Source organism: Planococcus citri, chromosome 5 (assembly GCF_950023065.1).
Source record: "Planococcus citri chromosome 5, ihPlaCitr1.1, whole genome shotgun sequence".
Classification (NCBI taxonomy): domain Eukaryota; kingdom Metazoa; phylum Arthropoda; class Insecta; order Hemiptera; family Pseudococcidae; genus Planococcus; species Planococcus citri.
In genome coordinates this window covers 50,830,502-50,844,152 of record NC_088681.1, presented here as the reverse complement: position 1 = coordinate 50,844,152, position 13,651 = coordinate 50,830,502, and the positions used below count along the sequence as shown (strand labels likewise).

Here is a 13,651-nt window from a genome sequence, read left to right as displayed (position 1 = left end):
TTCTGGAGAAAAGTAACCTTCTGCTGGAGGCTCTAAATCGACTCGAAAATGGTGACAATTAATTCGAGGGATAGGCTTTATTATCATAAATCTAGTTTCAGATTTTTATCTTGCATATTTACTCTTTTCGTACCTTTGGTGGCACCCATAGATCTGATCAAATTTGGCTATTTTCACCATTTATAAATAATTATTATCCTCCAATATTGATACGTAAATCAACTTCGGCAACCAGGCAACTATGAAAATTTGGTTCTTGTGAGGTTAGGGTAACACGTTCTTTCAGTGAATCAAATTTCAGCTTGGGGTTGACGAGCTAAAAAGGTTCCCTCGCCCTCGTCAATCAATCTGAAGAGAACTAATAAGCTGGTACTTCGAATTTCACGAAATAATGTTCGCTTGATGAATTACACATTTGGAATATTTCAAATTAAAAGATCACACAACTCACTATCAGTAAAAAAAATCTCAAATTTATTCCCAAGGAAATTGACACATTAGATACATACTTACTCATACATTTGATCTGATTACATAATACCTACACATTTAAATGAACATAAAAAACTATGAGGTAGGTAAATAAAACATTACACGAATATTCAATTTGAAACGATTAATCACAAAATAGTCGGCTTATGAATAGCTACAATATTTTCATAAGGGAGAAGTAATTCGTCCCGAAACGAATAATACGAGCTTTCTTTTTTTCGCATAGGCCAAGTTCTCTTCAACTCCCAATCCTCACGCCAACGACAAAAACTATACAATTTATTATTGAGCACATACAACAATTCGCCTGCTTCATTCTGACCAATAAGAGACGTAATAGCTTTATCTTCATTTCCATACGCAGGCGAATACTCTAAGAACGATTGTAAAAGCGTTTGTTCCCAATTTTGTTTCTTTTGATCAAAATAAAATAATATTTCTTTAAATAACGCAGCGAAACCGTACTTGGTTAGAAAAATCAGTTCCTGTAGATCACCGTCATAATCAGTCGATAGTTTTGAACTAGGCTTAGAAATCCACAATCTTTTTTTGAAATTATAACGTTCCACAGTGTACTCAGTCATATTATCATTTTGGGATAGTTTATACATTCTGTATAATTGATTTCCGCAACTGGTGAAAAATATTCCACCTTTATCTGGCTCAGGTTCGGCGAATTTCATCCAGCGATTAAATTCGAATGAATATTTCAATATCAGACCGTCACTCAGACAGCTGTATATTTGGCCCCGACAATTGAGTAAAGTGTTTTTAATCGGGTTACCATAAATTTCACCATTTTCCGTTTTATAAATTCGTGGATCAGATGTCAACGCGAATAACGTGTTCGTTGAAACATTGTACAAGTGAAAAAAAGTTTCGATGCACCTAGAGTGAAGTATGAATAAATTATCGTCCATCATCGTTGCTGACATGAAGTCAGAAGAATCGTACTTTCTGGCATTTTTGCAAAGGTAAAACGATTCAATTTCATCCCAATTCGAATCAAAAATCTTAAATATTCTGTTTTCCTCTCTCGTGATGAAAACTGGCTGTTTGGTGCATTCTTTCACGGTGCTACCCTACCGGCCACAAATCTCTAATAGACAGAATATTTATGTCTGCAACAGCTTTTCAGCTATTCAGCCATTCTGCTATTCATTAGCTGTCTTTCAGATATTTGGAAAAGTTGTTAAAATATTCTGTTGAATGGAATATCAAGCAACGTCTAATAGTTAGCTATAAGCCCAAATTTACAATATCTATTAGAAAAAAATTAAATATAGCTAAAATATATTGTCACCAGATATTAAATAACTAAACAAAAATTTATAGCTACTAGATGTCTAATAGATGTCAGAATTCACTCAGTTACTACCAAAACTTGAACAATAACTTTAGTATTGCTCCAGTTGTCATGATAGAAGGGAGGTGTGCATCGGAAATAAGTATTCTCGTTATTTTATGCTTGAAAATGGCCGCAATTGCAATAAATTACAATTAATTGAGTTCTTAAATTACATTTAAAGTTGATATTTCTTCAATTTAGCTTTTTGATAAGAAAATATGTATCGTAAAACGTGTTTATTTATGTTAAATGTAAAGAAAACTCAAAGTGTTTAAAAAGTGACAAACTCCGAGTGATTCAGGTTCGATTTGAGAAGAATTCGCGGAAAATAATGGAAAAATTGAGTCAGCAGCATGTTTATCTTACGTAGTAAGTAGATTTATAACTGACATGAAATTATGAAACTCATGATTATAGGTAGAAATAGTTTATGAAATATATGATAATATGTAAGTATAGATCTGTATAGTACCTACCTAACCATGAACTTCTTATTTTCATGTTAATTATATTAATATGTACTAACTTACTGATAAAGTGAATATGCTGCTGACACCATTTTGCTATTATTTCCGCAAATTCTTCTCCAATTATACCTGAATAATGTAAAACTTTGCCACTTACCTATTATAATACATGTAGATGTAGATATTACCTATTACTTTTTGAACACTTTGAGTTTTCTTTAAATTTACCCAAATAAACAAGTTGCAGATTGTTAAAAGCACTTTCATTTTGCAGGGCGAATTTCAGTCGTTTTAATAGCTGAGAAGCATCCAATAGATATCTGTAAAACATTATGGCTACAAGGCATTGGAGAATAGATATCTATTCTTTAGCGCATTGCAGCCATAATGCTTTACAGATATCTATTAGCCTTGTATTTACCATGTAATACTACATAAAAGGTACTTTCCAGTTATTAAAACAAGGTAATTTCAGCTATTCCAGTTATCCATTAGCTGTATCTTTGGCTGAAAAGAATATCTAATAGATGTCTATTAGACGTTTGTGGCCGGTAGGGTATTCTTCGATAACACATCAACAGGAAGCACAGAAGTTGAGCTAAGAATTTCCCATAATTTATCTTTAACAAAATCTTGCGAGCAAGCGTTCAAATCAGAAGGGCTCACGATCGAGTAATTATCGCAGTCCACTAGGCGATTTTGACTTATTGCCAGAGCGACTCGAGGAATAAGGTGATATCGATTTTCCACATCGTGTACAACCCATTTCGAACATATATCTAGGATATCACGTGGATCGTCGAGGAAAAACTTTGGCGATGTTAAGACATCCTCCAAACAATCGTAAGACGTTGTACAAAACAATTCCAGGTTTATTTTAGGCCATTCTACCAAATGTTTCACAAGGTATACGCTATTCAAAGCATCCCGATATTTCGTATTTCTGCTGGCAATCTTCAAAATTTCGCTTACATCTTCAGGACTTATTATATAAAAAATAATGAAAAGACTTACGTGATGAGAATTGAAGTGTAGTTATTTCGCGAGTCTGACCATTTGGACCATGAGTATTGGAATAACGATCTTGAGTAGCTCGAAAACACCTCAGAGGTACCTGTGAAAAGAAGAATGAAGAACAAAGTACAAAGTTTTTCTTTGATTTGAGAAGTAAAAAAGTAGAAATATTACGTCCCGTGATAGGTATCGATGAGCAGCTTCAAGTAATCGTATGAGTAACTGGGAGTAATCACGTGAGTAGCTGGAATTGAGACGTTTAAACTGGTCCAGACGTGTTGAGTGCCAGCACCTGTGAAACAAAGAGTTAGTATTCTGAGGTAAATTATGAGTAGAAATACGAGTAGTTACCTGAGTCTGGTTCCAGTGAGAAGAATTCCAGCGAGAATCTGAAACATAAAGAAGAAAGAGCAAGATTAATGAGAAGCTCACCTGAGTAGCTACACAGGTTCCAGTTCAGATTCGTGAAGCGCTCCAGGGCTCCAGTCAAGATCCGGTCCAAGGATGGTGTATAATTAAGGTTAACATAGTAATGTAATTAGATTATGATTTCATGTAAACATGTGTAGATATGTTAATCTTAAGTTCGCGTATTGTTACAAGATTCTGCACGAGTAGCCAGATAGGGTCTGATAGGGTCTTAGGACGAGTAGGCCACATCTGTGATACGAGGCGGGGCAGGGGGAGCCCAAGTACTCTACGAGACGCTGAGTAGGCCTCTTTAGGCTGCGTATCCAGACGGGCCCCCGAGCTATACCCAGCCGGGGCATTATGTAGAGGGTACTTGGGACTCCATGTTACCACTCTACAGTGGTAATTTGATGCCCAGGCAGGCGGCAACACTGCAACCGGTACAGCGCCATCTGGTGTACTGGTTCAGTGGAGACGACGGCCGAGATTGCCGAAGCGAGCCGCCTTGCAGTTTCCTTTTATCTTTAAATGAGTAGTAACGAGTTTAACGCTGGCTCTTGCCATCTCTATTTAGGAAACGCCTTTATTCCCAGCAGAATCTTTCGTGTAAACGAATGGTATTGAATAGTTATCGTAGTAACGTTCTTATTCACTGTACATCAAATGAGAGATATAAATATATGGTGAAACGTATGTATTTGTGTTGATCATTGATTTACGACGAGTTGTGGAGAGTAGTAGTTGGGTAGACTGAGATAGGTATTTATATCTTGTGGGTTCAGTGTTCTATACGAACTTGGTTGGTTTTAGGGTTAAAGTACCAGGTGGCATAAATAAGACTTTTCCCCTAAACCCTAAGAACCCCCTGTTTTACCCTAACATTGGCGATAAGAACAATTTATAAACTACCTCTAAGACAAACATGCAGACCCACCTTTGTTGATAATAAAATTCTCACTACAATATCACAATATATTCTGGACATATCTCTCATGGTTTATACTGGGGTTATAACCTTTCCAAAAATTACCCATCCATACAGTACCAGATCACGAGGTAACCTCAGAACTCCCCACCACCGCACAAAACTTCTTCAGAGTAGCACTGTATCATCTGCTGCAAAAGTATATAATCGGATTCCAGGGAGTGTAAAAAACCAGCCAACTGCAAAAAAATTCAAACATGTCCTGAAAGAATGGCTGATAACTAGGGCTTATTATACCCTGGAAGAATATCTCAGCTCCACGGATCAATAAGAGTTCAAATTTTTTGAAATAACCTGGAGTAGATTTTATGTACCCATAGTTTTAAATCTTCATCTTTCATGTTTTAATCTAGTTTTTTTTTTTTTTTTTTTTTTACCCTATATTTTAAAGCTGAAATTTGTATTCTATGTACTTACATGTTTAACTTTGATACGATGGCAGCAATGCTGCCGCATGTATCTCAAATAAAGAATTTGAATTTGACATCTTATTGACCATTCTACACATTCTTCCATCAACTCGTTCATTTTAAGCATATCGCTCGCTTTTAATACAGACATAATACACGTTTTTTCTTCCTCTAAGCTTGATTCGAACTCATTATAATATACGTAATCGACAATCAACTTGAATGTATTTTGATCAATTTTATCAAACAAATAGACTTCGTATCCATCCGGGTGAATTTCAAATGTCAATTGGTCCAAGGAAATCGCATCAAAAAACCGTGCGAGTACAGGTAATTTGCCTATTTTGGGCCACGAAGTTTCAATATAGGTAGATGATAAATGTGTACTCAACGTTTTATAATCGGAGTTGTTGCGGATCAAATGTAATATTTCAAGAGTATCTGCAGCACTGATGTCATAAGTATTGTTTTCCATCCAGGAACGGCACAGCATTCGTAAGCGTTCGACTTTTAATACGTTTAGAGCTCTAAATAACCCGAGAATAATATCAGACGTGAATTGCTCTTTTCCAAAATACATGTAGTCGATTATAATATCGAATATGGTTGGATCGATGTCGTCGATAATATACACTTCATCTTTGCTCGGAGGTGTTGGAATTCCTTCACATTGGGCAGCTATCTCGGAGTATTCGGCAGAAAACATTTGTTTGAAATACAGAGACACTGATTCCAACACAGATCGATGAAGTTTATAAATTTTTTCACCAACTTTAAACGTGATATCGTAGAAATAACAGCCCTTTAGGAATTTCTCTAGTTTAGGTTCACGATTGAATTCACCATCTGGTTTGACACTCTCTGATCCGCACGTCGAGCATTTGAATTTTCTTCCGTCCGATACGTAAACTCTATTTTCATATTCTTCCGATTCTGATGCATCTAAAACAAGACACACAAAAAATGATCATTACTGAGTTTCAATTCCAGTATCTTTATAAATTTCACATCAGTTGACGAAATCTCAAAATATATTTTCAAAATTTCAAGTACCTAAGCACATAATATTAAAATTCTACGTACCTACTCCTTTGCAGATCTTTCCACTGTATAGCAAAAGTTTATACACGTATCTCGAAACATCATCCTGCTTCGTATGTTCTTTAAAGGCAGGCATCCGCAGCTCAGGATCTTCACCAGAAATCTTATTGGAAAAGTAAAATCTGTACCTAATCGCATTTACTAGATCGATTAGTCTTGGCAGTCGATTTTCTAACTCGTGACAAATCCACTTGGCGCAAATTTTACTGAATACACGAGTTTGATATTTTTCAACTGTATCTGAAGGAACTTCGCGTCGAGTGATGATTTCGATCAAATGATCTAGTGCGATTGATAGGAATTCGTCGCGATCTTGTAACTTGACCAAATGTTCAGACAGACCATCAAAAATAACTGGTAACAGATATTCGTAGGTGGCAGTTTCCACAATAAAACGATACAATCCGAGTATATCGTCTATAGATGCCCTGAGACACAAATTTCTCGTTATTAAGTTTTTGTAAGTATCTGCGTCGATATTCATCTGTAGATAATCGAAAGCAATCAGCAATGACACAAAGTTATCTGCGTCAATGATCGAATCCAACGTGTCTCCATAAATGAAATCAACTATCAAGGAAAAAGTGTCTGTATCCAGCAGTGGAAGTTCTATCAAGTCGCTGTTTCTTTCGCTGAAATCTTCGGTGAATAATTTCTCGAAATAATCTGATTTTAAAGCCAATCGAAGCCGATCCAGGTAATACGTGCCTCCTTCGACTTTTACCATAATATCCTTGTATTGACTTTTGATGATAATTTTGTGCTCCTGCTGGGGATCAGCTGCTGCTTCGGTAGGATTCTCACTGTCACTCGCCATGATTCTGATTTTATTTTTCTGAAAAACAAATATGTTTTCTTCAGTTTTGAAATGACCTTGAAATTGAACCAGAATAAGTAAGTATAATTACTTATTTTGTTTGAAAAACAAAAATATATAGGTCTACTTAGGTATCACTTTCAAGATATACCCACAAAATGTGATGCAATAATAAAAATTAATTCAAAAGCGCGAGAATCTTAATTCCAAAAACTTAAATCAACGTCAAGCCCTAAGTTCAGTTCAGAGGCGGATCGCGAAAAAAATGTCAGTGGATTCTGACTAGATTAATTACTGAAGACTTTTATTCGAGTTAAAAGTCAGTCAAAAAATTTTTTAGGCCAGGAAGTGTTCCTGAAGGAGAGATATGGGTCTTCAAAGAGGAGACAATTTTGAAGAAAATATGGTTTTTTCACTTCAGTCTTTACTGAACTAGCTCTGCCAAAAATTACCTAGTTCTAAGAAATAATATGTATTTGAGATTCTGCGTCGACCTAGACCGTTGTCGTCAAAATCATGGTCATCGTGAAGGGGGAGCAAAGGGGACAGTTTGCCCTGGGCCCGTGTTTTCTGAAGAGCAAGTCAAAACAAGGGCCTGTGATGGAAAAAACTGTTTTGTTTTTTTTTTTTTACATCTCAAAATACAAATTTTTGAAAGCTTTTGGCAGCTCGTTTCGCTCGGGTTTGTTTTATTTTCTCTTCCAAAATGAAATTTCTAAAAAACATTTACAATTTAGCTTTCAAAGTTTTTCTTGGGCCAATTGGTTTCTTATTTTAAAATTGAAAAATTCACATGATAAAAATTGTTATATGAATAGGTATGATATCAATCGGCAAAATTGGTGTTTTTTCGTATATCAGTCGGAAAATTTTCAGCCGAACCCCTCTCCTTCTATTAAAAATCTTCTATGTTATGTCCCCAGAAATGGGGCCAAATTATATTTGCCCTGGGTGCACAATCCACATTGGCTCTCGACGGCCCTGATCAAAATTCAAGTCCACAAATCATAAACTTTTTGAGGGAAAATTTGAATCTCTAGAATTTTTTCTTCTTGAATATTTCGGATTATTTATTAGGGAAATATTTTGGAACGCAGTAGTGTCGGTTTTCTGTTCATTACATATTATCAATTTTCAAAAATCGAGAAAAATTACCCACTTGGAATTTTTTAGTTTTTCAACATTGGCAATACTGGCTACAAAATTGGCACCACCACATAACATTTTCAAAACACGAATTTACCCAAAAAATAAGCGATTTGCAAATTTCCAGCCGCTCAGAAGTATCCTAAATGTTCTTTAGTTTGGCCCGAGTCGACACAGAATCTCAAATACCTATACTTACTTTCGTTTGGAAATTGAAGTGGGTAATTTTTCCGAGAAGAGATTTGGCAAGAGCCAGATCGAAAAAAACACGATTTTTTTGAAAATGCTCCCTCTCTGAGAACCCATTTTTTCCCCAGGAGTACCTCCGCAACTGATTTTTTTTTTTGAAAGATCTCCAACTTAAAATGAAGGGGGTGAACTGAAATTGGTCAAAATCTCCGACATTGTTTCGAGATTTACCCAAATGAACAATTCTAAGGTCATTTTTCACATTTCACATTTTTTGGGTATTTTTGAAATGTCTACAAACTCCTAAACCGAAAGAGACTCGATGAAAAATTTCAAATAATCGAAAAAATTCAAGTTTTCGAAGGGGCTGATCTTCTAACTCTGAAAACAATTTGACTTCAAAACAAAAATTCTGTCTACATGGGTGGACCTGGGCCTTTCATTTTAAAAAATGCATTTTGGCGAATTCTGGCCCTAAAATCAAAATTAAGTCTCCAAAAAGGGAGTGTGATGCTCGTAATTTCAAAAAATACAATAGGAATAGATTATGGGTATCAAATTACAGGTTTCTTTATTGATATTTTGTTTTTGTTTCTAAAATCCATTTGGCCCCAAAACCTGAATTAAGTAAGCCTACTAGAGTGAGACAGCAGCGAAATTTCAAAAAATGTACTTAACATGAGGTATCGAATGATAGATTTTCAAAAGCTAGATATGTGATTTTAATTCTGGAATCCAATAGATCCTAAAACCAAAATTGAATGAAGCTCAACATTTCAAAAAGTACAGCACAGGTATCGAATTATAGGTTCATGGAAGTTTCATTTTTTTTTCAAAATTCGTTTGGCATTGAAACCTAAATTAACCCTAAGTATACCAGAGGAAAATTTGAACAACAAAATTTCAAAAAATAAAATTATTACTATCGTGTTCACCCCAATTCGCAGCATTTTTTCAAAAACTAGAGAATCCAAAAACTCACTGGAGGCTCCAGAACGATTCGAAGCCATCAACATTCAACAATCGACCCAGGTGGTCGAAAACAGTGTACAAAGCAAATTTCAGATTTCTAGGTCAATTTGGTAAGATTTTCATTTTTTCTCATTCTTAGCTCGAATTCGAAAAAATAATAATGAATTTCAGCTCCTGAAATATTAGCTGGATGGTGTATTTTGGTATCCTATATCGATTCATTCTTGTCTGGTTCAAAAATTGTTATGCCATTTAGGATACTTCCCTTGGAATAAGATTTACATAAAATCAAAATACCACATACAGACAGACTCTGTAAAAACAGTCTCAGAACTTTATTTTCATCAAGATTAATAATATACAGAAAGTACACAATAATAATTTGTAGATACCTTATTTAAATATCGAAACTGACATGTACGAGTAAACAAACACAAAAACCACAATCAAATCAAAAATATGACCTACATATGAGTTTTAGGATTATGAATAATCACAAGATTCTCATTATTCGTATACTTGAATTTACTAAGCTTTTCCTCCGTTGCCGACCGTGGCACTTTCAATACAAAATCTTGATCCGAAGGAAAACGATGATACAATCTATCGCCAAACACGTATAATATTTCACCACCTTGATTCTGGCCAATAGCCATCGTATCTCGCCAACCATCGGTCGAAGGTAATCCTACATTTTTCCAAGTTTGTGACTCGTTACCGAATAGAAATAATTGACGCTTGAATGTAAATAACGCCAGGAAACCATAATCGTCGACAAAAATTAATTCGTATCGAGCTCTATTGCGCGTATTTGGGGGTTTCGGATTAAGGCTGGAACAAGTTAGTCTAGAATTGACAATTGAAACCCACGAATTTTCTTGAAAATTGTAAACTTGTAAAGTGTAATCGACCGTATCATCATTCTCTACATTACACATTCTGTATAATTTATTTCCGTCACTTGTGTAACAGATTTCATCCTTATCCAGCTCAGGCTTTGAAAATCGCGCCCAACGATTAAAGTCGAACGAATATTTAAATATTTCTCCATTTTCCAAACAGCAGTAAATTTCATTACAGCAATTCAGCAACGTATATTGAAACAGTTCATCGGTGATATCGTCCGAATAGTCGGAGGTATAGGTTCTCCTTATCCTATAATTTCGCGAATCCGATGTCAAAAAGTATAATTTTCTCGACGAAATATTAAAAACGTGAAAATAAGTAGTTCTATTCATACTACAAAGTATATACAAGTTATCATTAATCGTGCATGATGACATAGGGTATTTACAATCGAGGTGATAGGTACTTTTGTTTGGAACATTTTTACAAAGGTAAAATGATATCATTTCTTCGCACTCAGCGTTGAAAATAATGAATTTTCCGCCATCTTCTGATATGATAAACACTGGCTGTTCAACAGTTCGGTTACTTTTTTCATTATCGCATAATATCGCCAAAGGCAGCACAGAAGTTGAAGACAACACTTTCCATAGTTCATTCTTAACAAAGTCTTGCGAGCAGTGACTAAAATCAGAAGGAATCGCGAACGAATAATTATCACAGACCATTCTAAAATTACGACTAATGGCGAACGCGATTCCAGGAACATATTCATATCGGTTTTCTATATCGTGTATAACCCATTTCGAACACATATCCAGTATTTCACGCGGATCGTCGAGAAAAAAATAAGGAGACGATAGCAAATTCTCCAAACTCTCGAAAGAAATGCAATAAAATAGCGAATCGTCAACCCGAGGCCATTCTGTCATATGTCTTGCTAGGTATAGAGCATCTAAAGCTTTGTGCTCGATATTCTTGCGAGCAAACTTCAATACTTCGATGACATCCTTAGAACTCGTACTTCCAATCCGCTGCTCTGTAGGGATCAACGAATTCACACATTCTTCCATTAATGAGTCCATTTTTAACAATTCGCTGGCTCGTAATATGCTCGCCACATTTTCATCGGTTAATTCTACTTCTTCTTCGTCATCGTAAATATGGTGAATAATCCATTCGAATGTCTTTTTATCAATTTCGTCGAACAAATATCGTACTTCATTTCCATCGCAGTCGGTTTTAACTGGTAGAAAAACCTTATCAAAAAAATCTGCAAACAGTGCTGACGAGTGATCTACTTTAGGCCACGAATCAATGATATATTTTGGTGAAAAAAATTGATTCAGGTATTCGTAATCGACCAACGTATGTGTGAAATTAATTATTTCCAACACATCCTCGGAACACATATCCTTAGAATTGTCCTTCATCCAGTCAGCGCATGACTCCAATAAACCGTCGATTTTTAGAACATACAGAGCTTTGAATACGCCAACAATCACATCGGACGAGAATTCTTTTTTTTCAAAATAGATGTAATCGATTACCCAATCGAATACGGTTGAATCGATAATATCATCCGGTAGAAAATATACTTTATCTTTACCCGGAGGAGGTGGTGGTTTTTCCTCGTGTTGCGCGGTTATTTCAGAGTACTCTGTGGAAAAAATTTCCTCAAAATACGACGACTTTGATTTTAACACAGATCGATGAAGTTTATAAACTTTTTCACCAATTTTCAGCGTGATATCGTAGAGGAGACCGTTCTTCAGGAACTTTTCTAATTTTGGTTCGCCGCTGAATGAGAATTGATCTTGAGAAATGCTTTCTGATTCGTCATCAGATTCTGAGCAACATTCTGAGCATTCGGTGGCATAATCGTCTTGGTTTTTTTTACTCGTAGATACATCACTTTCACTACTTTCAGCTTCTGAGGTATCTAGAAAAAACAGAATACACATACAGAAACATTTAATAAATTTTCATAATGTGTATAGGTACCTTAATTACTATATAATAATATGTTATGGTTTTTTAATGAAATTAATGTTCAGAAGCTCTAATAGGGGGCAACTTATTCTTTAGGTAGAAATTCTGAAAGTTCGACAAGAGTGTAACTGTTTCGTACTTCAATCATTTCAAGAGTATAAAAAGGTCTTAGGATAGATCAGGAAGAGCCGAGGTTAAATCCCCCCCCCCCTCACTTTGAAAATCAATTGACTTCTTTGTGAAAACCAGAAAATAGATAATCTACATAAAAGTGAAGCTCGTCAGCAAGTTATCTTGATCATTCAAAAGTACCTACTCCTCAAAAGCCAAATTTTAGGTATTTGCTGAAAAATGAGAATTTTTTCAATTTTTTTTAAAAAACAAATATTTTTGATTATTTTGGGCAAAAAATTAAAATTAGGTAGTACTTATTTTGCTAATTTCTGGCACAAAGGCGACTTTTGAACAATTTCTGTGACAAGTGAAAATTTGTAAAAGTTTTTTCAAGAGGCGAGAATTTAAATTATTGTCAAAAAACAAAAAATTTGACAATTTTAGCAGAAGGCAGCAAATTTTGCAAATTATTGGCAAAAAAAGTTATATTTTGAAATTTTTTTCAAAAAGCAAGACCTTTTGGTAATATTTGGCAATTGAAGCTAAAAAAGAGTTGGACTTTTCAAATGTTAAAAAGCTAGTTCGATTTCGCTCAATTTATTTTTACAATATCTACCCACCCAGTAAGTAAGAAACCCGCAATCTGTTTGGTCCCAGCCCCCTCAGGGGGCGGGTGGGGGGACTTCCATTATTCTCACATTGTCTCGAAGTACTCAACTTCAGAAGCGCATTCCTGCGAAACTACGATACTTTGATCAAAACTGATTTCACAGTTCGAAAGGGTAATGAATTTTAAACTTTTTAAGCATTTTGAAATTTTCAAAATTTGAAAGTTGAACTTTCAAATTGTATGTTCAAATTTTAAAGTGGCACTGTAAGTGGGAGCTACCATTTAAAATTCTGAAAAAATTTCCATAGATGTATCTTTTGCTGCTTTTTTGAAATATTTAAGTTTCGAGATGGGATCTTTTGATGGAGGGGAAGCACCCCCTACCCCCAATTTTGGGCGAAACTTTCGAAAACAAATCTTGGGCATGTGATACATCGAATTGTATGTTTTTGGTAACGTTGAACACGAATATGACGTTAGATTTTGATTGGAGCTCATCCACGGCCCCTAGCACCTCCCCAAATGGGCTAAAAGTTCAAAATAGGGGTTTTTTCATGCGACACATCAAATAGTATGTTTTTGGTGACGCTGAATACGAATACGACGTCAGATTATTGATAGGACCCATTCACGGCCCCCAGCACCTCCCCAAGGGGCGTAACCTAAAAAAATTGTTAAATTCGTGTGACACATGAAATACAAATAGTATGGTTTTTTTCAGTATCGCTGAACACGAA

At 35.4% G+C, this 13,651-nt stretch overlaps 1 protein-coding gene across 7 annotated transcripts in view; it reads right to left on the bottom strand.

Annotated features, from left to right (window-relative positions):
* LOC135849170 (uncharacterized) overlaps positions 1-13,651 on the bottom strand; it is a 91,184-nt gene that overhangs the window by 60,248 nt on the left and 17,285 nt on the right. For 2 of the 7 annotated variants that reach the window (XM_065369446.1, XM_065369447.1), the window contains exon 3: positions 9,654-12,140. The exons of the other annotated variants lie outside the window; for them this stretch is intronic. In XM_065369446.1, the coding sequence (XP_065225518.1) occupies positions 9,817-12,140 (2,324 nt within the window). In that variant the 3' untranslated portion in view covers positions 9,654-9,816. Of the gene's footprint in view, positions 1-9,653; positions 12,141-13,651 lie in introns of those variants that run through there. 7 annotated transcript variants of the gene reach the window in all.